At 38.8% G+C, this 25,193-nt stretch overlaps 4 protein-coding genes across 7 annotated transcripts; 2 read left to right on the top strand and 2 right to left on the bottom strand.

The window, feature by feature from the left end:
* Positions 1 to 383: 383 nt before the first annotated feature.
* On the bottom strand, positions 384 to 5,874 carry LOC130182380 (ribonucleoside-diphosphate reductase large subunit-like). The gene is made up of 19 exons (XM_056397269.1): positions 5,722 to 5,874; positions 4,980 to 5,068; positions 4,724 to 4,901; positions 4,292 to 4,392; positions 4,130 to 4,189; positions 4,004 to 4,043; positions 3,731 to 3,893; positions 3,475 to 3,616; positions 3,286 to 3,369; positions 3,013 to 3,174; positions 2,757 to 2,836; positions 2,472 to 2,673; positions 2,187 to 2,336; positions 1,862 to 2,083; positions 1,699 to 1,775; positions 1,463 to 1,598; positions 1,275 to 1,370; positions 984 to 1,172; positions 384 to 894 (listed from the first exon to the last, which is right to left on the bottom strand). The coding sequence occupies exons 1-19, from the start codon at positions 5,738 to 5,740 to the stop codon at positions 703 to 705; spliced, it is 2,382 nt and encodes a 793-aa protein (XP_056253244.1). The 5' UTR covers positions 5,741 to 5,874; the 3' UTR covers positions 384 to 702.
* Positions 5,875 to 7,509: 1,635 nt separating this feature from the next.
* rnf121 (ring finger protein 121) lies at positions 7,510 to 17,499 on the top strand. The gene is made up of 9 exons (XM_056397117.1): positions 7,510 to 7,632; positions 8,900 to 8,937; positions 10,052 to 10,193; positions 10,633 to 10,787; positions 10,906 to 11,013; positions 13,294 to 13,414; positions 13,500 to 13,633; positions 15,223 to 15,324; positions 15,889 to 17,499. The coding sequence occupies exons 1-9, from the start codon at positions 7,555 to 7,557 to the stop codon at positions 16,007 to 16,009; spliced, it is 999 nt and encodes a 332-aa protein (XP_056253092.1). The 5' UTR covers positions 7,510 to 7,554; the 3' UTR covers positions 16,010 to 17,499.
* Positions 17,500 to 17,638: 139 nt separating this feature from the next.
* On the top strand, positions 17,639 to 19,214 carry LOC130182299 (interleukin-1 receptor accessory protein-like). Of its 2 annotated transcripts, XM_056397118.1 has the most exons (5): positions 17,639 to 17,825; positions 17,902 to 17,943; positions 18,022 to 18,084; positions 18,228 to 18,357; positions 18,534 to 19,214. In XM_056397118.1, exons 1-5 carry the CDS (start codon positions 17,801 to 17,803, stop codon positions 18,709 to 18,711), a joined length of 438 nt encoding a protein of 145 aa, XP_056253093.1. In that variant the 5' UTR covers positions 17,639 to 17,800; the 3' UTR covers positions 18,712 to 19,214. The 2 variants fall into 2 exon arrangements, with proteins under 2 accessions (XP_056253093.1, XP_056253094.1); XM_056397119.1 differs by lacking the exon at positions 17,902 to 17,943.
* A 30-nt stretch (positions 19,215 to 19,244) lies between these two features.
* On the bottom strand, positions 19,245 to 24,860 carry nlrc3l1 (NLR family, CARD domain containing 3-like 1). Of its 3 annotated transcripts, none has more exons than XM_056397113.1 (7): positions 24,718 to 24,860; positions 23,447 to 23,706; positions 22,579 to 22,680; positions 22,338 to 22,415; positions 22,125 to 22,233; positions 21,780 to 22,020; positions 19,245 to 21,684 (listed from the first exon to the last, which is right to left on the bottom strand). In XM_056397113.1, the coding sequence occupies exons 1-7, from the start codon at positions 24,835 to 24,837 to the stop codon at positions 20,093 to 20,095; spliced, it is 2,502 nt and encodes an 833-aa protein (XP_056253088.1). In that variant the 5' UTR covers positions 24,838 to 24,860; the 3' UTR covers positions 19,245 to 20,092. The 3 variants fall into 3 exon arrangements, with proteins under 3 accessions (XP_056253088.1, XP_056253089.1, XP_056253091.1); XM_056397114.1 differs by having other exon boundaries at positions 24,668 to 24,729; XM_056397116.1 differs by lacking the exon at positions 24,718 to 24,860 and adding an exon at positions 24,121 to 24,634.
* Positions 24,861 to 25,193: the final 333 nt, after the last annotated feature.

Raw genomic sequence — 25,193 nt, 5'->3', positions numbered from 1 at the left:
GAAAGTTAAAACATTTTCCATCATTCACCAGCAAAAAATAATTAATTTCTTACTGGCATGTTGTGCCACCAGCAAATCACAATCATCATCATCCCGTTAGAGCAGCTGTTACATCCCCTGTAATAAAGAAGCCTCACGACCCTGGCTCTCATTTCCTAATAAACATGAAATATTAAGATCAGCATGTTAACTACTTTGCCATTATGATTTTGCATTTGTCTAAGTAGATTTTTTTTTACCTTAGTTCTTGCTTTGATAAATGCAGATCTAAATATAATAATGACAAAGTTTGTATATATGCTAGATTTTGGGGGATAATTCAAGATTGACATATTCATGACAATAATGAAGGAAAGGTAAGAGTTAAATCAAGACCATTGCTTTTAACAAGTTTAATTTTCCACACCTAAAATACAGACCAACAGTTCATTAATAAAACACACACACTTATTACAAACTATATATAAAAAAATAAGGGTGACTATTAATTCATTACACCTTCTTCATTCTATACATACCACATGAAGAAAATTAACCAAATATTAAATAAAAGCTGCAAAGATTTGTGAGTTCAAGACAGCGGCAATTGTAAAACATACATCATATACAAATTAAAAGCGCTTGCTGTTTCAAAATAATACATTGTCAATGGGAAAACCCGTGGTTAAAGGGGGAGTGCACTTGTCTGAGTGAACACTTCATTCAAGAGCCACACATCAGACATTCATCTTTGTTCGCTAAGGAACAGACCATGGCAGCAGTGTTGCGCTCTTTGGTCTCCTCCTCCACGCTCTTGGCTGACGGGGCTTCCTTCAGTTTCTCCTTGTTCAGGGTGAATTGAATGGGGTTGGCAGCAGGCTTCGTCCGCAGGTAGTACATGCCAGTTTTCAGGCCCTGCAGAGAAAAGAATACAGGCTTTAAAGGTGTTTCTGGCCCTGCAATGCAGCATGCATCAAGCCTACTTTCCCTGAGTCCTGACTTACCAACTTCCAACCATAAAAGTGCATGCTGGTCAGTTTGCCATAGTTTGGCTCAGCAATGTGGATGTTAAGGGACTGGCTCTGGTCAATGTAAGCTCCACGATCTGCTGCCATCTTGAGGACAGTCTTCTGGGAGATTTCCCACACAGTTTTGTACAGCTGCTTCAGATCATCAGGGATCTCTTCAATATCCTGCGGACAAATCAGATATTAAAAAAAAATTAAATCATAAGAGCGTTTAAACCAGTGATATGAATAATTTAATCAGTTAAGATTTTAAGTGTGACCCTTTACCTGGATTGACCCGTTCTGAGCAATGAGCTGGTTCTTCATTTCATCGTTCCACAGTCCTCTCTCTGTGAGGTCCTTCAGGAGGTGAGGATTCACAATCTATAGGAGGCACAAAAATTACACTTAGCGACCCTTCCCTCTGTGGACATGCAACTTTGGTGCAAAAGACAGCAGATGCATTCAGTGCTGACCTGAAACTCTCCTGAGAGCACCCTGCGGGTGTAGATGTTACTGGTGTACGCCTCAATGGATTCATTGTTGCCCAGGATCTGGGCAGTGGAAGCCGTGGGCATGGGGGCCAAGAGCAGACTGTTCCTCACACCATGCCTGAAAACACACAGGGCCAGAGGAAGGTGCAAGTCAGAGATGAGCTAAAATCTCCACACACAGTAGATATGAGACAAGGAAAACATTCAGAAAGACTTACTTGGCAATTTTTTCCTTCAATGCCTTCCAGTCCCACAAATCTGTTGGGGTTTTATCCCACATGTCATACTGAAGGATCTGGAAAACAAAATCAGTTAGGACCTGAGCCTAAGCTTCTCAACTGTATCCCAGGATGGATTTGAGACATTGTGAAATCTACTCACTCCCTTGCTGACAGGAGAGCCAGTGTAGGTTTCATAAGCACCAAGCTCCTCTGCAAGTTCACAGCTGGCCTCCAAGGCAGCGTAGTAGATCGTCTCAAAGATGTGAATGTTCAGTAACTGGGCCTCTGGACTTTCAAATGGATGACGCATGAGGATGAAGGCATCAGCCAGACCCTGCACACCAATTCCAATTGGCCGGTGACGCTTGTTGGACCTTTCAGCCTGAACACCAGGACAGAAGACAGAGGAGCCATTTGTTAACACTGAGCACACAAGACCCGGTTGTGTGGTTGATAGAGAAGCAACACCAGACAAGAAAGCATACCTCAGGCACTGGGTAGTAGTTGATGTCAATAATCTTGTTCAGGTTTTTGACGATGACTTTGGTGACAGATGCAAGCTTTTTGAAGTCAAAGGTCCTTTCTGGGGTGACATACATGTTGAGGGCAATGGATGCTAAGTTACATACTGCAACCTGAGTTAAGGAGAGAAGAAATACATTTAAAAAATAATATTTACAAAATAATGTTGTGGTTCAAATAAAGTTTACAGAAATCTAGGAGCTACAGCTAAATCTATGGATGTCAATATAATATCTTGATCCCCTCACCTCGTCTTTGCTTGTGTACTCCACTATCTCTGTGCACAGATTACTGGATTTGATGGTGCCCAAATTCTGCTGGTTGCTCTTCCTGTTGCAGGCGTCCTTGTAGAGCATGTATGGTGTACCAGTTTCTGTCTGTGACTCGATGATGGCATACCACACCTGCTGAGCCTTCACCACACGCTTAGCCCTGCCCTCCTTCTCATATCTGAGGACAAACAGGATTCATGGGACAAGTTAGCTGAGAAATGAGCTGAGTGTTGAGAATAGAGTTTAGTTTATTGATCTTACTGAGTGTAGAGCTTCTCGAACTCCTCTCCCCAACACTCCTCTAATCCAGGACACTCACTGGGGCACATCAGAGACCAGTCCTACAAGAATATCAGAGGAACAATGAGACTTTTCCAAAAACTGTAATGTTCAACATTTTAGCTGGAGCCTAGAAGTATTAAAGCCAGCAGAAAACATACGGTAGATTATAGAATATATAGTGTAATTCAAACTGTGGACATATCCCACATATGTGGGATCTGAGTTCTGTATTCACCTGATTGCTTTCCACTCGTTTCATAAAGAGGTCCGGGATCCACATAGCGAAGAACAGGTCTCTGGCCCTCTGCTCCTCTTTACCTGTGTTCTTCTTCAACTCCAAGAAGTCAAACACATCGAAATGCCACGGCTCCAGATACACAGCAAAGGCCCCAGGTCTCTGAACAGGGGAACACAAAGAGTCAGGTGATTTAAATTTACCACTAGAAGTGTCTCTAAAGCAACAATGTCAAGCAACATTTCTGTTTCTATTGTGAATCTCAGTCTTTACCTTGTTGCCACCCTGGTCAACATAACGTGCTGTGTTGTTGTACACTCGAAGCATAGGAACCAGCCCATTGGAAACGCCATTTGTCTGAAATGCATGAACCACATTAAGTTATATAAAAAACATACATGGTGTAAATTAAAGCTCCTCTATAGCTCCTTGATTTTACTCTCTAATGTGTATTTTGCTCACCCCAGCAATATAGCTGCCTGTTGCTCTAATGCAGCTAACTGCCAATCCAATACCACCAGCTGATTTGGAGATGAGGGCACACTGCTTCAGTGTGTCGTAAATACCATCGATGCTGTCATCCTTCATGGTGAGCAAGAAACAACTGCCAAAACCCAAACAAAGTAGATCAGGACAAAAAAAAAAAAATCAAGAAGTTTCAGACATTTGGTCAACTTTACTCAAGGCCTACAAATGCCAACATTTTTGTAGTCCTTACCTTGACAGCTGTGGCCTGTTGGTGCCAGCATTGAACAGTGTAGGTGAGGCATGGGTGAACCACTTCTCTGACAGTAAGTTGTAGGTCTCAATGGCTGCATCAATGTCTCCTTTATGAATCCCGACAGCCACTCTCATTAACATGTGCTGGGGTCTCTCAGCAACTGCAGAAACAGAGGTTGAAAAACAATCAAACCAATAATAAAAAAAAAACATCCAGACAACAAAGGACATGCTTCTCAAGTTAAAAAAAAAAAAGAAAATCAACTCTCACCTTTGCCATTAATCTTCAACAAATACGAGCGCTCAAGAGTCTATTAGAGCAAAAGGACAAATAAGATTTATATGACAAGGATCTGAGTAAGATGCCAAATGTATGACTAGAAAAAATTAGTATTACCTTAAACCCAAAGAAGTTGTAAGAGAAGTCTCTGTCATAAATGATGGCTGAGTTGAGGCGCTGCAAAGAATAGAAGGACATTATTATAAAAATTCAAAACACAATTACAGTGACTTCACATTTGAAAACATGAACAAAAATATGGCATCAAAGGTGACGTACAGCCTTGTTTTCAAGGACAATGTCGAGCGTCTCCTTGGAGATCATAGGAGAATGGCACTTATTTAATGGGTTGACATAGTTGTACAGGTCTTCCATCACATCTACAAAAGCAAAAAAGCAGAGAAAGTGTAATACTAGTAAAAATGATTTAACCACTTTAACAGAATTGAATGAATCATGCCAGTGATGTGTCTAGATCTGGGTGGCTAACTACCCAGGCTAGGCATTTTCCTGAGGGTAACCATGACACCACAATGTGCAGCTCCATCATTTACCAAAGATGTTGCACCAGAGAGCATCATAATGACTAAGTTAATGTGTATCGCATCAATGATATTTACATGTAATTATAATTACATAAATCGTACAAATTGTCATAAAGCAGTATTTTTTATTTAATTTTTTTAATGGTAACTTCACACCTTTACTCACCACTGAATACTTTCTTGGTCTCTTTGTGCAGGTTAGACACAGCTATTCGTGCAGCCAGGATTGCATAGTCAGGGTGTTTGGTGGTGAGGGTGGCAGCAGTCTCAGCTGCAAGAGTGTCCAGCTCCACAGTGGTGACTCCACTGTACAGACCCTGGATCACCTTCATTGTAATCTGGGTCTGCAGACACAGAGATGATGATTCTTTTAAAAATTGCAGGGTTTTTGTAAAGACAGCTTCAATGTTGTTTGAACTTACAGGGTCCACAAAGTCAGAATTGAGTCCATAGCAAAGCTTTTGAATGCGAGAGGTGATTTTATCAAAAGTAACTCCCTCCTGGCGGCCATCTGAAAAACAACAGGCAACATTAGTAATCTTTCTCCTCCTCCTCTGTTGTCATTTTCTGAAGTGCAGTTAATTTCCGGGTTTGTTGATGAATACAATTACACCAGAACCATCAGCTATTAACTCGACTCCCTAACCTACCCAACCAGTTATTATGGCAACAACAGGAAGACACCTGTTTCGCGCCATTACAACAGATGCCAATGTCAACAATAACCCTCTTCGTACACACGACTATAGAGTAGTTAGTGAACGTGAGCGCCTTTATTTTGCTTAAGTGGCTAGAGAGCAAAGGTTGTTAACGTCTTGGCTGTGACGCCGGTATTTAAAAAGGTGTGTTCAATTTTAGCTGTATCATAGTGTGTAAAAAGTGTATAAAACAGTAGTATAATTGTATCATCAATATAATAAACTCAGTCTCTTTCCTTTCATAACTCTTTGTTTGCTCTTTGTTTAAAGTCTCGACGGAAACACCCCGCGCAAAGAAACAAAAAACACATTTTAACATGACAGGAAACTGAGATGAGGAATAGCTAAAGTGTGGTATTTCTTTGCAGTATTAACACTTATCATAGCATTTTCCTGTATTACACATCTCCCGCACCCTAACATTGCCTTATCTGACAGCCAAAAAAATTGAAGTTAGCCACTTTACCTCGCTTAATCACATGCATGTTGGCAAAGCAGATGGTTTCCTCAGACAGTCGTTTCTGGTGTTATCCTCTCGCCTGGACAGTCCAAACGAATAAAATGAGTCTGATTATAGCAGGTTATTATACTGTGAGAACAATCAGCCAGCACAGTTGAATCTCAAACTGAGAGCGCCAATAACCCACAGGCCAGTAACAAGGCTTTGTGTCAGCGGCTCAGCCAATCAGAGAAGACCCCGACCGACTCCTAGACCAATCACAATCGACTACTCAGGCTCTTTTATAACTTCCGGTCGCCTTTTCCGGGTGAAATCTGGCGGGATATTTCCAAACAACAGTTCTTCTTAAATCATGTAATCATCAGCTTTATTGCAACAGCAGGATTACTGCTTCATATGTGCTGTTTGTTGCATTAAACAAGTTGTAATAACACTACATACAGCCACACGAGTGTCACTTTGATTTAAATCATATGAAAATACAAAATATAAATATCAGTCTTTAAATATATCAGGTATAAGTCCTATGAGTATAGTATATTACTGTAACAGGGGTGGCATCCTGAACAATGATAATCACCAGCCCGTTGCAGTGGCACTTCAGACAGACATTGTTGCATATTCAACAAGTGCAAATAAAAATTTGAAAAGTTTAAAGTTGGGGAAAAGTATAAGTACAGCAAGTATGTAGGCTAAATGAGTTATACTCATAAACAACTATCACAGGAAAAACTTCAGGGAATACTGCAATGTTTTTTTTTTCCAGTTAGCAATATTTTTGCTTTTTTTTTTTACATTTTTCAAAAGTATTTGGTCTGAGTGATTTTTACATTCACCATCCAGTAGTCGATATTAACTTTTCTCAAGAACTGCACTCAAGTACATTTTTGAAATACTTGTATTCTGTTTGAGTATTTCTGGTTCATGCTAATTTATACTTTTTCTCTATCACATTTCTTTTTTCTGTCAAAAACATTGTACTTTTTACTCCAGTACATTGTTTTGACAGTTACTTTGCTGATTGAGGTTATTAATAATTAACCAATCATTTATGGTGTATTGTGATAAGCTACCCAGCCTTACATACCTTGCCCCACCTTTACCACCTGCAACATGACAATGATATTACAGCACTGTACTTTTACTAGTTTTTACTTTATTTTAATGCTAGATTTTGAATGCACTGTTGCATTGTTATTTTTCTTTTTATAAAAGATTCTTCCACCAATGTCAGTCAATGTTTTCATTCAATCTTCAGTTTTACCCCTCACAGGCGCATCAAATTTGCTTTAAATAACTCTCTGTAAATGGCTGTCTAAGTAAATTAGTAGACTGTCCGATTCTAACTTGCAAACTGACTTGAATTCAATTCGACTTATCAATACTTATTTGACCTACATTATCCCCGAACTTTACTTTGAAAGAAATAAAATGGCAAACAAGCAGGGTTAGAAATGGGCACAGCAACCTTAACAATACACTTAATAAAAGTAAGTGAAGTCAAGAAATGCAAATGTGAGAAGAATGATCACACAATTACGGAAAAGGACACTTTAAAAGTATATTAGAAATGGAGACAGTGTTCAACAGAAGAAATGGTTATTCAGTTTTTTCAGGACGACTGGACTGGAAAGATTGGTTTAAAATGAATGGACGCTGAAGGAGAGTAAAAATTGAAGGTGACAGTAATGCAACACCGTGGATGCCAACTGTCGTAAAATCTCAGACGAAGAAGAAACCTTTATTTTGAAGGGAAAAAGCCAAACAATACCGGAAGTGGCCGTCTTAGGCTTGTTGCTAATGCTAATGGACCCGGAACAGTAAAGCAGCACTCCGAAGATGGCCGGGGTGTTTGAGGTGGAGGTTGATGGAGTGGAGCACGATCATGGACTGGAGCATCACGATGAACCGAACCAGGTGAGAGGAATGGGCCACACCGAGGCATCATGACAGATAAAACAGATGGGGGTGAATTTATACTGGTCTGCTAGCTGCCAACACGGAACTCTTGTGTTAGCTGCTATTCACGGTTTAGCATAACGTTAGAAGCTAGCCACTGTTACACAGCCATCTGTTACCAAGCAAAGGTTTTGTGCCGGGTTAGGTGCATAAGTGCATTGTACAATGAGCACGACTGGTTGTGCTTCGTTCAAGAAAATCAATAGGACAGGCGAGAAACGCCCTGTGAGCTATTGAAAATGCTAAGCTAGCTAGCCGGCTAACGTTCAAGTCATGCTTTTTCTGGTTAATGAACCTGAGATGTTATTTGTCAAAATATAGCATTTATTAGAGCTGCTTCCAAACCCGTACATACTGTTATGTTCATAAATCACTGCTATATCGACTTTTAACTTTACTAATAAAGCTGGTGTGGCTGATCAGGTCAAAGGTTATTACCTTTTCTGAAGGGCCAAGTGGTTAATCAGTGTTTTAACAGGGGAGGCCACCAAACCACTTCCGGTGGGATTTCAATCTTATGGCCACACCAAACTTTAAGGTCAAACTGATGTCAGAGCTCAAAGTGCAAGATGCTACAAAATGAACCGTTTGAAGTTATTACAGTCTATCATGTGAGTTATAGTTAGTAAATGTGCAGCAGAGGCAGAATAGCTGCATGTCTGACATAACAATAGGCTGACAGAATACACAGTACATCCTTGTGTTTGGTCCACTGATGATCAAATGTATTTGGTTTGAATGGAAATCTGTAAGTTGGGGACTTAATGTACCCTGGTAGCCAGTTTTCCCCTGTGTCTTAACTTTTTAAAGTCATAAGAGAACATACAAGCACTCCTATATGATGATGAGTGAGACAGAATATTTTTAACTAAGTGTGGAGAGACTTTTTGTGTTTCACACTCACGTGTCATCAGTAAGAAACCACGTTTGGCAGCAGAGAAAACTTACAAATAGCTCATTTTAATGCTAACTGGGAGGGTGGATTCTTAATGTAGTAGTTTGGTGTGATTATTTTGTTATTAGCTATCAGTTGTGACTGTCTTGTTATATGGCAGTTTTAGAACTCCTAACATAGCTCTTACCTTACTACAAATTATCATTGAACCCCCCCACGTGTGTACATTTCCTGAAAATGTCTAAGCTGTATTATCGGTTTCTATGGCTGCTGCTTAATTTGTAAAGTATTAACTGTAATACTCATTATTTTGTCTTTTTCTGTCTTTAGTTTGATATATCCAAGCTTTCACCAGAGGAAAAGTGGAGGTAAGTGTTTTTACGACACTTAATGGATCATGCATTTTATTTTTGTAACCTATATAATAGGGCTGAACAATATGCAAAAAAAAATTGCAATTGTTTTGGCAGATACTACCATTGCAACATGAGTCACAATTTCAGTTGGAATGGTAATTTTTGCATTTCATTTTCAATGGAAAAAAATATCAAAAAGATGATGATGTGATTTTTGCTGGGGCTTGTACCAAACAAGCATGTTCCCTTACATCTTGAAAATAGTGATTTGTAGGCTGGGACATCTCTGTAACACCACAATGATTAATTTATGGTATGTCTGGACACTTTTTATCTTTATGAAAAAAATTGCAGCTCTTGTAATTTAGATATTACACTTGCCTCTATTGTGGTTTTGTTCCTTTGTTCCCACTGCCATCAGGCTATACAACAGGCTATAATCTAATTATTATTGTTTATTTATTATCAACTGTTATTATTATTATTATTATTATTATTATTATCAACAATGAGCTAATGGACACATTCATTTCCCCTTATCTATCTATCTATCTATCTATCTATCTATCTATCTATCTATCTATCTATCTATCTATCTATCTATAATGTTTTGATTAATTGTTCAGCCCTAATTTATACATGATAATTGTCTCTCTTTTCCTTTCAAGGATTCTTATTCATTAATACACAAGATTTTTGGTAATGAAAAGAACATATATTCCAATTGAAAACTTTTAGATTAGGTATTGAAACTTTTTTGCACTTACTACTTACTAAATAACAAGGAATCAGGAAATGCAGTGAACTGTAACAAGCACCCTGTCCAGAGAAGCTGATCTACATTAAATCTTTTGCCTGTCTTTTTTTTTTTTGGGGGGGGGGGGGGGTTTAGAGCACATAGTCTTTTTTGTGGGTATTGAACACATAGTCTGACCAGGTGCATTAACATTTCATGATTTCTGGTAATTAAAAGTTCACTTTTCAAACAGTTCCCAGTCCTTACCATTGGGAGACACCAGTGTACAGGGCTGTCTAATGCAGACAGAGACACACCTATCCTGTATTGTTATGAATCACCAAGTTGTGCTGCGTAACTTTAGTTGAGTATGTTCTTCTTTTTCCACAGGGTGGAGCATGCAAGAATGCACGCCAAACACAAAGACCATGAGGCCATGCACGCAGAGATGGTGCTCATCCTCATAGTCACCCTGGTTGTCGCTCAGCTAGTCCTTGTGCAATGGAAACAGAGACATCCAAAGTCATACAATGTAAGACAACAAAGACAAACAAGCAAAATGTTTGAAATGTACTATGCAAAATTTGGAAATACGACCATCTGAAGACGCATAATTCAAAGAATTTGTATGTTTTGGATACAGAAACAATTTAGGTATGAGCTAGGGGGTTTGTGTGTTTGCAGTGATGGGGAAGAACAGATTCAAGAACATGCACTGACACAGTGTTGCGCCTCATAACTCTGCATTGTCTTTTATTTTCTATCCATATGACAGCATATGACTGTATCAATACTTGTTTCCTCAGTTAACAAGAAATATGGTATTTTCATACTTGTCCCAAGCTACGCAAATATGAAATGTTGTCAGTGGTGTCTCTGTTTTTATGTTTACACAATATCTGACGGTGGTAACTTTTTTTTATCCCTGATGTACATGCATCTTCTAACATGTATGCTGTCCTGCCTTGTAGCTGGTGACTCTGTTCCAGATGTGGGTAGTTCCTCTCTACTTTACTACCAAACTTCACTGGTGGAGGTTCTTGACCACGTGGTTTATCTTCTCTGTCATCACAGCGTACATCTCCTACCGTGCCACTCGCAAGCCACTGGCCTGCACCACACCAAGGTATAAGAATCGTTTACACTTTACCATACCCTGTATATTAAGAGATCTGCCTTTCCATTAATGAGGATTGAACCGTCCTTAACATATTCTGACAAACTCCTTTCTTTGTGTTCTGTAGGTTGGTGTACAAGTGGTTCCTCCTGCTCTACAAGATCAGCTATGCCACAGGAATAGTTGGCTACAGTGTCGTCATGTTTACACTTTTTGGTATTAACCTAATATTCAGGTATGTATCCCCAGTTCCACAACATTTCATTGGTGCTAAATTAACCTCTTTTTTTTTTACATTTTGTCTTTTTATTCCCTCAATTCAGCACCATTACTGTTAAACAATTTCAGTGGATATTCTGTTAAACCACTGAAAATAAACTCTAGAGTAGCCATCATTTCCAGCTTGGCATTTTATTTTCCATTTCAATTTCTAACTTTTATTTATTTATTTTTTTACATCCTTTCTAAACACTACTCCTCCCTCATCTGAATACAAAAAATTGAAAGTTGTTTTTCCCCCACCTTTTTTCCCTTTTTCTTTCTTTTAATATGTCTCTGTGGTTTTGACCACAAGAATTTGACTGACTTTATCAGAAAGAAATAGCAAACAACACTCTTTCACTGCCTGCTTCATGACCTCAGGTGTATGCGTTTAAAGTAAACTCTGGTCACATGACAAGTAAAGTAAACATTATATGATAATTTTAAAGATGTGTTGTCACTGTAAGATATACATGTATACTTCCATTTAGACAAGGACATGACAAATGCCCCCTCTTTCTGTTCCCAATAGTCAGACAGAGATGCTATTTTTAATTGATTCCAGTAATAATATTCATTTTAGATTTTTTTTTTCACTTTATACTGCTTGATAGTCTGTATCTACTATATTATTCTCAGTTCAAGCAGTGCTGAAATAATTAGTTAATGAATTGTCAAACAAATTAATCTGAAACTAGTTTGATAATAGATGAATTTGGGTTCATTTTTAAAGAAAATTTAATGAACATTAGAGAAGTTCCAGCTTCTCAAATGTGAATATTATCTGGATTTTCCAGTTATCTGTTATAGTAAAGTGAATATCTTCCAATTTTGGATTGTTGGTCAGTCAAAAGAAGAACCAAACAACTAATACATGAGTAAATAATAAACAGATTAATTGATAATTAGTCACTGCTCTGATTTCAGGCGTGGCTTTGACCAGTATATATCCCAATATAGATATACTCTGTCTGTGATAAGAAATATGTGTATTGCTAGAGCTTTAAAATGAGTCCTGTGGAGGACACAAGGCAAAGTCATTTTTTGGACAAACCTTATCTACTTTCCACAGAAGCAAGTCGCCGGCACTGCCCCGTCAGTGAGAGGCACACCTCTCTCTCAAATGACGTCAGGGTTATAGAATTAGGATTTTAGCAGTGTAGAGCAGCAGCTTGGGAGCAGCCTGCAGGCAACTCCTGGTTAACATTTAGCCTTAATGAGCTGTGTTTCAGTCACTATTTCATACTTGTTCCATTGTCCGATCACAGAAACAGAAAAACATGTAAATGAGATCAGCTTTATTAAGGATTCAGCTTTATTAAAATACTGTATATGTCAGCACAGAGAGTAGGAGAGAAGCAAACAGATAAAGGGCTGAAGCCGGCTGACACTCCACAGAATCAAATGAATATGCTAATAAGCATATCACAACACAGGCAACATTTAGTGACTTTTCGAGGAGTCTTTAGCTACCTTCCTTTGAAAATAGCGATCCCACTACCACCAGTAGTTTTCAACTGCATCCTCAATTTCACATATTGACCATACACGGTCCAGTCTTTTGACCTACTCTTGTTTTAGCACTGTCGATTATTGAAAGTAAACTTGTCCTGCTGTTTTTACAGATAATGTTGATACTGAGCAGTCAGTTCATTTATTGACAAAGAATCCTGCACCAGGATGAACTTTCCAAATGATACAAATTTTAGCACCTTTCCACACATCACTTAACTACACTATAACTACACAATCTGTTCTGACTGTTTTCAATCTAAATTAATTGAACATGTTACAATTGTGTAATGTTTCAATTGTAAATTCACAACAGGGACTTGTTGTCATTCTTGCTCATCCCACCTAAAGAACCAATATATACTTAAAAAAAAAATGGGCTAACAGGAAGGTATCTTAAAACTTCCTATGTATCCTTCCTGAATGACATGGTCTACATATTTTCTAATTCCTACCTTGAAATACCACTTAATTTTGACACTTCCTTGCCTTTGAGACAGAGCCTTTGTCTTAAATTTCTTAATTTTCTGGAAAAGCTGATTTTTAGCTTTTGTAGGCAGGGTCAAATATCTAAAACAAACAAACCTTTTAAGGTGTTTTGGACACTTATTTTAGCATGGCATCAACACCAAATATAAAAAAGACATATCTGTCCTGTTTGCGAAACAAAAGTTGACGCTGAACACAGCTGAAGCAAGATTACTCACAGCCATGATTTCCATTTGGTGGTTTCTCTGTCCAGGATAAAGCCAGAGGATGCAATGGACTTTGGTGTTTCACTACTATTCTATGGTCTGTACTACGGGGTGCTAGGAAGGGACTTTGCAGAAATGTGTGCAGACTTCATGGCTTCAACTGTTGGGGTAAGTGGACTGATTGCAGAAACTGTATGTTTATGTGTCCCGTTGATGGTAGTGACTGTAACCTAAAATGTTTTTTTCTTTTTAGTATTACAGTGCATCTGGCATGACAACTAAGCACCTCTCTGACAATATCTGTGCTGTGTGTGGTCAGCCCATTCTTGTGGATGTCAGTGAAGAAGGGATTATTGAGAACACATACAGATTATCCTGCAACCATGTGTATCCTGCCTGTCAGTTATTGACATATGGTCGTACTATTATTGCTTGTATCAGTGAAACAGAAGTTAAGGCACACCATGCAGAATTTCATTTCTGTAAAAGGTATAGTCATGTATTTGTGTTGGAATTGTACCATGCACTAATTTAACAGCCCTAGGGGGAATTGACAGAATTAACTTGACCTTTATATCAGGCTGTTAATGTTATGACTGTCTGTTCATCTGAATTTATATTACTTCCCCCACTATTATCTTCTGCTGCTTCTACACTGTAAATAACATGCTACCTTATCTAGTGTCACTGTGGTTTTGTGTGGGTGTTTTTCATATCTATATTTTTTTTCATTTACAAGTTTTTATTAAGCTTGCAGATTTTCTTTGGTGCTTTCTAACCTGCCTCTTGTACAGCTGAATATAAGTCAAATTAAACAAGGTAGAAATCCCTTTTTTAAAAATAAGAATAGAGAATTGCATGTTGTGATTAATAGTTAGAGTACAACTCGTATCAGCAGGCCAATGTTATTGGCTGAATTTGGTTATCTCACAGTTATTAACATATACACTCAGAAAGCACTTTATTATTAGGAACACCACACTTATATTAGGCAGTTCCTCCCTTTGCTCTCAAAACAGCCTCAGTTCTTGGAAACATCCCTGAGATTCTACTCCATGTTGACAAGACTGCATCACATCATTTCTGCAGATTTATCATCTGCACATTCGTGGTGCCATTAGAAAATGGTAAGATGGGGCCATAAAGGGATGCACATGATACAATGGAGGTCTAAGGAGTTAAAGTTGGACATGTGCATTCAGAGATGCTTTTCTGCTCAATGCAATTGTACAGACTGCTTATCGGAGGTCCTGTAGCCTTTCTGTCAGCTCCAACCAGTCTGGCCATTCTCCTCTGACCTCTCTCATTAACAAGACGTTGCCATCTACAGAACCGCTGCCCACTGGATGTTTTAGATTTTTCACACCATTCTGAGTAAAAACTCTAGAGAATGTGTGTGAAAATCCCAGGAGATCAGTAGTTTCAGAGGCACTAAAACCAGCCTGTCTGTCACTCGGGTCACATGTTTTCCCCATTCTGGTGTTTGATGTGAAAATTACTTGATGGTCCTGACCTGTATCTACATGATTTTATGGACTGCACTGCTGCCGCATGACTGGCCTTTTGGATAATTGCATGAATACGCAGGTGCATAGGTGTTCCAAATCAAGTGCTTGGTGAATATATGTTGGGAGATTTACAAAAAGAACTTGCAGTACATTACAGTTCTATGCGAGTCTCTGCACATTTGACAGCTTATTTTTATCATTCAACTTGGATATATTTTGTCTGATTTATATTTGTCTGATTTTATTATAGATGTTTATTTTACACATTAAACATCTTGTCTTTTTTCCTTTGGTTAAATAAGGCCATTAATATTGATCTAACATGTTGTTGCACATTGTCTACAAATGTGATACGTTTTCATATTTCAGTAATAAGCTGCCATTTCCAAAGAGAGAATTTTTAGGACTGTGTACTGGTTTGAACTGTTGCTCACATTCTCCTGTGCCGAGCCTTAACTCCATATCCAGGTTCCATGAGTTCTGCATAAGAGGATGGTGCATCGTCGGAAAGAAGCAGATGTGCCCGTACTGCAAAGAGAAGGTGGATCTGAAGAGGATGTTCAGTAACCCGTATCCTTCTTATTATGGAACTTCACACATGAGCTTTACCTGTTGTTTTTTTTTTCTAAGCTGCTGTGTTAAGGCAAAGATCATATATAATAATATGTGATGTTCATGCACAAACTATTAAGAAGACAGGCAAAACAAACACCTCATGGAGGACAAACTACTTTCAGATCTAAACCTCACCTGGACAGTTTCAGCCACAGACACACAATCAACATTCATGCCACAGGAGAAGGGTATCTTTCTTGTAACAGAGGAAGTTCTAAAGTAAACTGTAGGTGAATTTCTCAGGCAGCTTATTGCAGGCTGTTAGGAACAAGCGATGAGACATTTATAGGTTTTATAGCACAAGTTCCTGTTCCTTTTTGTGGTTCAGTGTTCAGACTTCAGACAGCTGCAATGACTGTGCAACCCCACACATTAAATAATGCTTTCACAGAAACTGAAAAGGAATTCTTTTGATCATGTGCCATCAGTTGTACATTACATTGGCACAGATTTTCACCATTTATTATCTATTTATTAATGCTGTTGAAAGTTTATTTTCCTTAACCCATTTTCTTTTAGCTGGGAGAGGCCGCATGTCATGTACGGACAACTTTTAGACTGGCTTCGGTACTTGGTGGCTTGGCAGCCTGTTATTATTGGATTTGTTCAAGGTATCAACTACATCCTGGGTCTGGAGTGACCTGCGACTGGCAGATATGGACATATATGCCATATGGAAAAGTTATGCACTGGCTCAAAAGACTGAGTGGGCCTAACATTGAACTAAAACACCAATAAAAAGTGTCTATACTTTTTGTATATATTTATAGGCACACATTATCTGTATTTACGGTTTATTTGAATTTTATTAGTAATTTGAATTTGGATGTCTGTCAATTTCCCAGGATTTGCTTCACACAGCGTTATACCTAATAATTGGTTTGTGCATCTTACAACCTAGTAAAGCGGTCCTCAAAATCATTAGAAAGGTGCGTTTCACTAATTTATGTCTTAAATGTGTGTTAATACTTAAAGGATCATGCTAGAGTTTTTTCATCCTCATGTTGATCACACATGAGTAATAAATATTGAATGGAAATCAACATAAATCATTGCTCCCTCTGCCTCTTAAATACATCATACCAGTATCCACAAACTTCCCCTAGAGTTATTTTGCAAATGCGTCACTTATGTAATCATTCGAATAGCCGTTTGACCTGCTTGACACTAATTCCATATTTTGAGCTGAAGTGACATGGGTGAGAGTTTCCTAAGTGCTGAGAGTCATGCGCCATAGAAGCGGAGGCCTTGTCATCATGAGGAAAAAAGCACTAATCATACACGAACAGAGGATTCCTCATACAGTACTGAAAATGGAACTTCTTGTTGCAGGATTTCAAAATGTCCCCACTGCCTTCATGGACACTCATCCTTACCAACTTGGCAAAACATGCTTTACTTTGACTGTTTGACTTTGTGCAATATCTCACTTCATTAAGTTTGTACGATTTAAATTGGAGGAATGTCACTGTCAACCAAACAGTCTTCTGTTTTTGCTCACACTAATGACTGTTTTTATTGAAGGGTCAGTTCACTTAAATTAAAAAAAAAAAAAAAAAAGTTCTCACTTAGCTGTAGCTGTATCTAGGTTCAACTCTGTCAGCTGTTTTCTTCAGAACTACTTTCCAACAAAGAAATAGTCCCGTGAAACTGTTGACATTGTGACTGTGGATTATTCCAGGGATGGCATTGTTGCTACCATTTAGATATCTTTTTCTATGCTGTTGGCATTACTAACTAAATTTTATTGGGGTGGCAGCAGAAAGCCAGGCCAGATATATCTGCATGGCTAGATATTGCTATAGGTGAGATAATATTTTTCTATAATTTGGGTGAACTTAAACAGTTCTGAAAATGGAGCTACCCAGTAAGCACAAAGCTAAGATACCAGCTAGTGACTGGACTAAAGCGATTAACTGTTCAAACAAAATCTGACCTGATGAGGACAGAAAACATCCCAGGATGATCCTTTAACTTGGTGAGTGTGCTGATGGTGCCAGTCTTATTTTAATGGGATCTGTTCAATCTGAGGTCCCAAAAGGGACTATGTACAACAAGCCCAACATGACCGTTTTGTTTTGTTGTCAATGTTTTGATCAAGATCCGTTAATAAATGTCATATGATTTAGATTTCTTTGTATGATGATGATTTAAACGTGCATGCTTGAGGTTTATGTTTCCAACATTTAAAACCATCTGCTTGTTTATTGTTGACGTATAGTGACATAATTGGAATCAGGTGACTAAGAGGTATGATTTATGTAACCATGATTTGTCAAACAACCCTCGATGACAGAGTGCCAGCCTGGGAGGAAATCCCCAGTGTATTGTCTGTGTGTTTTGAGTGGAAGAAGAGGGAAGTGAATTCTGTCTATATATAGTATTTCAAAACGGCAGTGAACAGCAAGAACCTCTCACTGAAGCAGTCAATATGCAGCTGTCATCTGTCGTCAAAGGTAATATTTTATAACACTAACCTATTCATTTTGACTGTATTATGGCATTGGTTGTTAACACGTGTCTCTGCGACAGCGCTGGGGTCTCTGTATCTGCTGCTTGCAGAAGGATTTCCAGGTACAGTATGTGATGTGGGTGACAAAATTTGATTTTAATGTGATTCCGTTTCTGAGCTAACCTAAATTTGTTCTTCAGTTTCAGAGGATGGATCTCCAGAAATCATTGGGGCATATCAAGTCCAAATAAAAGTTCATCCAGGTAACATTTGTACCCAAACATATTACAAACTGCTGTGAAGTGTTTTCTGACATATGCAACTACCTGGGTGACAGCTCTGGGGTTTTTATAAGGGTTTCTGTACATATACTGAAGCTGTGTTTGTGGTGTGTTCTGCCTTATAGGTGAGCCCCTGGTTCTTCACTGTGATGCATTAACAAATTGCAAAGATGGCGTGACACTTATCTACTGGCTCGTCAATGGCTCTTTCCCTGAGGACACACCCAGCAGTGGTGGAATAGTAGAATCAGAGGAGTGAGTATTATGAATGATATTAACATTTTAATGGAGCTTACCATAACAGCACATTAGCCACTTAATAATCCATATACAATTTATTAGATATCAAGCAGCAGTGTATTCTTTGCTTCAGATTTAGTTAGCTTATTGTAGCAGGCCTGCAACAAGGCTTTAATGAATGTTTATTTTAGATCAACTTTGGCGGAGGGTGAAATCCTACAGAGGAGTTTGCTGTTGAAGAATGTCACACCAGAGGACCTCAAATCCACCTTCACCTGTGTTGTGATAAGCGCTTTTGGAATGGTCCAAAAGCACATCACACTAGCAGCACCAGGAGGTTTGAATGTGGGGAAAAAAAGAAAACACTGAATGTGACTGCTGATAAGAAGTGGTGGATTTCTCTGAGCCATGTTTTATCTTGCAAAAATGATTCATATTGGTAAGAATCAACATTATCTGTGAATTTACTATTATTTGTTACACTGTCAGATGCAAGAATTATGACAAAGAAGAGTTGGATGAGGAAATGTGCAAAACTTGAGAGAGTGAGACCAGTGGTGTTACAATGTAAAAATCTGATGTAGCATTTTCAGGATCCCCCTTTTTATCCAAGGAAAAGACATCCAGACACAACATTTTACGTGGAACTGAATGCATCCTTGATAGAATCGTGGTAAACTGTCTAAATCAGTGTAATTTAGATAACTCTACTACACAAAGGTACTGTATTTTAACTTCAGAATATAGATAGAATATTGTATCAGTTTATTTGCTATGCTTGTGTATCATTCCAGTGTCTGTGTGTGCTGGCGATGAGCCATCTTAAATCTGTATACTGTTTGAAAATACACGCTTAATGAGACAAAGTTGAATCAGTCAATTCATTCACAAAGTGTGCGGTGCTGATGAAGGCCTGTGGTTGTTTCCACAAACATTTTTTGTCAATTGTATCATTTATTTCCAACAGGTAACTTTTTTTCCCATGGGTATCACTGTCGGTACATTTATAACCTATATTACACTATGGCAGGGATGTTAAGAACAGGAATTGGAGTACAGATGCTTTTTTAGCTGTGTAGGATAAACAATTCAGTAACTGCAGCTACTTGATGTGATTACTGCCAAAATAACAAGCAGCCAACAAATAATAGTAGTAGTAGTAATAGTAACTGATCACTGAAAAGTCCAAAATAATTCAGTTTTCACAAATGTACCCAAAATAATTTACCAGTTGTACTTGGGTCTCAGACAATAGTCATATTCCTCTGATATTATGTTAATAGTGCAATTAAAAGCTATTTGAAGCTATTTGAATTTGAATTAAGTCATATCTAGCACAACTGTAGACTGGCTGGCAGCACTAGCAATAATCAATAATGTATATCAAACATCTTTGATTGTATATGCATTCTATAAGAACAGGAAAAATATAAGGCCTCTTTATAACTCTGTAAATCCATAATAACACATTATATCACACCATCTCAGTTTCTTTAAAAGACTCTGTTTTCACATATTTGGTACATTAATGTAACTGGAACTAAAGAAGAGATTATGTTTAGCTCTTAAATACTTAATAAAAAACTAACTAAAGCTCCATTAGTGAAAAACAATCATTAGTTTGGATGAATAGTGGAGAAACATGTTTCTCCGTCAGGACAGGCATGTGTTACGCATTTCCCCCCCCGACTGGAACTCGGTGGAAGCCTTGACACACTTTGTGGTGAAATGATTTTGCCCAGTGATCGAGTCAAATTGAGGCTACTGTTAATGCACCCAGCTCCTCCAAGCAACGCTGCAGGTTGTCATTCCTGCCAGGATGCTGATTTTCTCTGGTCCTCTTCCTGATGAGGGCAGCAGCATCTTCGATTATTGTTGGCCACTTCACAGAAGAGGTGCAGAATGGCTGGAGGAGTTCCTGGTTGGTCGGAAGTAACATTCCAAATAGGAAACGCAGGAAAATATCCAGTTTGCCGTCCTCATAGAGCAGGCTTTTGTCCACAGCGCTCTTGTACAGCTCCATGGCTTTGTGTCCCTTGAACATCCCTTTGAACCTGTCTTTCAGTTGCTGCTCAAAAATGTTCTTCCCCTGGTTTGTGAAGGAGAGAAACACATAAAGGGCAGCCAGGTACTCCTGCATGGTGGGGTGGATAAAACTAAAGACTTTCTCATGAAACAAGACGTATGGCTTTGTGATATATTGTGTGCACAGTCCACTGTTAATGACTGCCTCCTCGTCGCAGATTCCAGTGTCTTTCCAGTCGGACTTGGTAATCTTGAACTGGCCTTTTTCCAACATGTTGAACGCCAGCTTTCCAAGGTTCATAAGGAAGTCTCTTTCTTCATCCAGGCTACGATCTGGAGCTCTAAATATGCGATGTTGCCGTATGAGCATTAGCACCAGCTTTGTGTACATGTAAGTGATGCTCCTGGGCAGCTCTGCCCGTGTCCCCTGTTCCTTAAATATTTGATGGTACTCATCAGCAACCAGTGAGCAGAACAAGGGAAGATGGCACATGATGCAGAGGGTTTTGGAAGAGTTGATATAGGCGATAACTCGGGCTGCTTGATCTGGGTCCTTAAATCTCCTCCTGAAGTACTCTTCCTTTTCAGGGTGACAGAATCCACGCACCTCTATCTCATTATAGTGCGTATCCCAAGGAATGCAACGCTTTATTTGCGCCCGAGTAGTGACCAGAAATAGGCCACGGTAGAGCAGCCTTCCTCTGAGGAGGTTGACCACAATGACGTTCAGGGTGGTCAGCTCTGTGTGGTCACAGATAAGCTCAGTGTTTTCAAAGTCAAGCTTTCCACTGTACTCATCAAGACCATCAAAGACAAACATCATCGGGCAGTCTTCCGATCTATAATCCTCATCCTTCAGCTTTTTTGTCTCTGGGTAAAGTGTTTGTATTATTTGCAACAGGGAGACCTTGGAACCCTCAAACTGTTTGAGTTCTCTGAATGGTAAAGGAAACAAAAAAGACGTGTGCTGCCTGGACTGCTCTTCAATCCAATCGAGGACTAACCTTCTGATCGCCATCGACTTCCCTGACCCTGCCACTCCAGTGAGCAATATTAACCTTATGTTGGAGTGCTCCAGTCTTTCAGCACTAAAAATATCCTTGGGAGAAAGACATTTCCCTGCTTCCCGGTTGCTGTCCAGTTTTTCTATGTTCATGACCTCATGTTCAATATTCGGGCCATTGTCACATGTTGAGGTTATGAGGAGATTAGTAAAGACATCATCAAATTGCCTCTTCTCTTCCTGCATGGCCAAGTCCTCACATACTTCACCATATGTCCTCTTCAAAGTCTCACTTAAATCGTGACGCACTTCATCTGAAAAAAGAAAAAGTGTATATATAAATATATCATCCATCCCCCTTTCATTAAGATTGAATTAATAGTAATACGACATACAGGGGTGTACTTACTTCTGATGCACTGAGTCTGGATATATCTAACTGTCCTCTTGTGCCCTATCTCCTCAAGAACGGCTTTGGTGATCTGCAAAGATACTTCAAGGCTGTAACACTCGAGCAACCGGTCCACAAGGTCCAATGTGTCCATGGTTTTGGGAGGAGTGTTGAATGACTGTGGGTAATTCTTCCACAGCATTGTCTTGAATCTTCTCACATCTACCTCTGACAGCCTCTCAAGAGTGTTACAGATAGCCTGATTCCAAAAGAAGGATGAAATTCAGTGCTGTTGTTGTCAACTGAGGGATGTTTTGTATGTAATTTCTTTCAAACTGATACAATAGAGGAACACAAACTGACCTTGAAAGTGAATGCCACTGTCAAAGAAGGATGCCTAATCTCATTCGTGGGTTGGACTAACTCAGGTGTATGAGGAAGCTCTGGGACAGGCTCATCTTTGCTTTTAAACCTGGTGAGGCCACAGTGTAGAGATTTAAACATATTTTAGTGTCGATCTAGTATGTAGTCACAGACACAAACATGTTAGTGTCTTGTCATGGGTGTATTTCTTACTTGGGGATTCTCTTTTCACAGTCATCACTGTCAAAGGAGTAACAGCTAGAGTATGAATCTGTTCTTTCCAGCTGGACCCTTAAATCAGGAAGACAAGAGGACTCAGATTAGCTTTAGTGTAACTACAAGGTAATATTACAAGTTGCATTGTTACGCACAGCTGCTTACTGGATTTAATGTGATGAATACACAAATTTATATACAGATTTAAGCTCTGCTGAATACTGTTTTTTGTTTGTACCTCGTGGAGCATTCATCTTGGTCATTCATTTCCACTGAGCTTTCTGAGCTTGTCAGTGACATGTAGCTCAGAGCTGGGTTCAAGGCCTGGCCCACATTCGGCCTGAAATAAAAAAAAAAAGACGGAAAAATGACAGTTTGTTAATTGCTTAGTGGCCACATAACAAGCAATCACTGGCTTCCATAGCACATGTCAGATAATCAGTCCATTTTAAGCTTCGATGTCTTTCACAAGCAGCATCAAGGCCGTCAAGTCTAGGGTATTTGAATTAGGGACTACAAAAACTTTTGAAGGTTGACGGACAAGCATGGATTTAACCCCATTTTGTATTATGACTTATTTTATTTTTCCTTTTCTCCTTGAATTACTTGCTTTGGTTTTCTTGTTTTATCTTTGTGCTTGCTTAATTTTCCAAAAACCAATGTAAAAAAATGACTGGTATTAGAAAAGTAGAATTGTAAGGGTATGGGTATTTTTGTGATGCATTCATCACATTAAATCCAGGTATATAACACCTGACTACCCATATATTTTATTGAGAGTACATGGAAATTCGACATGAAAAAATAACTGATGAAGCAGTAGAAGTCTAGTTCTTCTTTCAGTCCACCAGTAGAGACAGCATATATAAGTTGTAAGTGATATTTGTTGCACTTTGTACTGTACCCTCTGCAGACAAGAAAGGATAAACTTGTGGTGTTTGCCATAGACATAGACTACGGTGTCTGTATCCTTGAGAAGACTAACTAACTAACTTTCTAATTAAGCTGCATTTTTAACAAAATGCCATAAAAATGCTACCCAGAATTACAATCCAACAATGGTAGAGAGGACCCTTAGGGATAGTATATGAAAAATTTCTCAGTACCACTGGCTGGTATCCATCGGACTCGGTCCAAGGTCCAGAGACGGTCTTCTCTCAGGGATATAGTAGAGCTCGTCATCTTCATTTGAAACACCCTGTTGTCCTCTACCAGACACTGCTTCCCCAAGGGAAGAACTACCTGTCAGCGAGGCCACTGCCTCCATTTCAGTGTCGTCCATCATGTCACAGAGAGGGTCAGCCAATGACCAACATGACAAACACAAACAGTGATCACTTTTTTCTGGACAGCAACCCCTCTGTACCTGCAGAAGAACAAATATGGAAGAAAATAGCATATCAGCTTTCAACCTCTCTATCGGGGTGTTAAAAAAAATTGCTATTACAGTATGTTATGATTGCTTGGGCTCAGTTTTCAGAGTTTTCGCTCTACAAAACTTAATTTCTAAATACCTTTAAATACAAAATCCTGTGCTTACATACAAAATGCAAACAAATAAATCAAATGCTTAGCAAATTCAAATGCTTTGCACTAGATATAAGAAACAGTAAATCATCTGAGCATGTGTTAGCAAACGTAACAACATACAGCAATGTAACAACAATGCCCTAAACTGTTGTAATGTATTCACTTTCTGTTAGCGTATGTTGTGAATTACAGTTTTAGACTTTTGATCATTACAGTGTGATCTTTCTGCACTTTTCATTGCTGAACTTACAAAAGTTCACTGTCACAGACAGTGAAAGTTGAGCCATGTCAGGTACAAGATGTTGACACAGGAACTGTAACACCTGAACTATTTTAAGTTTGGGAACAGGAGCTGTAATTTTGATCAAATCCTTTAATCCACCTTCAGTCCACAGATGTTTCAGCCCCCTCTGAAACCACTGTAATAAGCAGAAGCTGCATATTTATATCATATTTCAGACTGACTGAAACAATGGTAGCAGCTTTAGCTAGCATGTTACACGAGCTAGTTTTGACATATTTTGGGAGATATTTCAACTTCACTCTTCCGCACTGACTTCTCCACATGACAACGACAGACTCTGTCAGTATGTCTCCACAACACCAGCCTCTCCACCTGCCAAATAATGTCAAAAGGATAAATAATTCAAAGCTAAATGTGGAAGTTAGCTTATAACTTTGAACTTTGGAATAAACCAATAAACACCAGGCGCTCAGGGAAGCCTCAAACCGGGAACAAGGCAAGTGAGCTTTACGCAAAATGGTCATAAATGTAAATTTAACGCATTAGTACTTACATAAACACGTTATTTCCACTTTTAATTCCTGCCATTAGCTTATAACCTACCTCAGTTTTTTTTCTCTTCGACTCAGGAAGAGACGTTTCTTCTTCTTCTTGTAAAGTACGTGAGTAGCGAAACGTCACAAAGCAGATTCTGCCACCTACTGCCCCCAGTGTGAAAAACATGCAAAGATGAGGCAGCTTTTCTTGAGGAAGGGGATTAACAAGTACTCGGGTCTTTTATTTAAATAAATGTAGGAAAACCACAGGCTATGCTACGTTCTGTTATCTTAACGCATATATAACATTTTAATTTTGTAGCTTTAGTCTAGAGGGAAATTTATAGCAATGCATCATATTTTATGAGCTGTTCATATTTTTGTATGTAAAATCTTGCCAGTGACTAGTTGACAAATAAATCTAGTGGAGAACATATAATGACTTCTGAAATGTAGTGGAAGTAGCACAGCAACTAATAATTATTTTCATAATCATAAGATTATTTTTATTGTCAGCTGTTCAAGTTATTTGGTCACTAATTA

The sequence above is a fragment of the Seriola aureovittata genome, chromosome 15 (assembly GCF_021018895.1).
Source record: "Seriola aureovittata isolate HTS-2021-v1 ecotype China chromosome 15, ASM2101889v1, whole genome shotgun sequence".
Lineage (NCBI taxonomy): Eukaryota > Metazoa > Chordata > Actinopteri > Carangiformes > Carangidae > Seriola > Seriola aureovittata.
This window is presented reverse-complemented; position numbering and strand designations above follow the sequence as displayed.

Coding starts and splice junctions, on each gene's coding strand:
- LOC130182380 (XM_056397269.1), bottom strand. Junction 4,393..4,723: donor GACCAAGAAAGTATTCAGTG/GTGAGTAAAGGT, acceptor TTGCTTTTGTAG/ATGTGATGGAAGACCTGTAC. Junction 4,044..4,129: donor ACAACTTCTTTGGGTTTAAG/GTAATACTAATT, acceptor TTGCTCTAATAG/ACTCTTGAGCGCTCGTATTT.
- rnf121 (XM_056397117.1), top strand. CDS start 7,555: ATGGCCGGGGTGTTTGAGGTGGAGGTTGATGGAGTGGAGCACGATCAT. Junction 11,014..13,293: donor GGTATTAACCTAATATTCAG/GTATGTATCCCC, acceptor TTCTCTGTCCAG/GATAAAGCCAGAGGATGCAA. Junction 13,415..13,499: donor TCATGGCTTCAACTGTTGGG/GTAAGTGGACTG, acceptor TTTTCTTTTTAG/TATTACAGTGCATCTGGCAT.
- LOC130182299 (XM_056397118.1), top strand. CDS start 17,801: ATGCAGCTGTCATCTGTCGTCAAAG. Junction 18,085..18,227: donor CCAAATAAAAGTTCATCCAG/GTAACATTTGTA, acceptor TCTGCCTTATAG/GTGAGCCCCTGGTTCTTCAC. Junction 18,358..18,533: donor GGAATAGTAGAATCAGAGGA/GTGAGTATTATG, acceptor TGTTTATTTTAG/ATCAACTTTGGCGGAGGGTG.
- nlrc3l1 (XM_056397113.1), bottom strand. CDS start 24,837: ATGTTTTTCACACTGGGGGCAGTAGGTGGCAGAATCTGCTTTGTGACG. Junction 23,707..24,717: donor CGAAGAGAAAAAAAACTGAG/GTAGGTTATAAG, acceptor GTTCTTCTGCAG/GTACAGAGGGGTTGCTGTCC. Junction 22,681..23,446: donor CCGATGGATACCAGCCAGTG/GTACTGAGAAAT, acceptor TTTTTATTTCAG/GCCGAATGTGGGCCAGGCCT.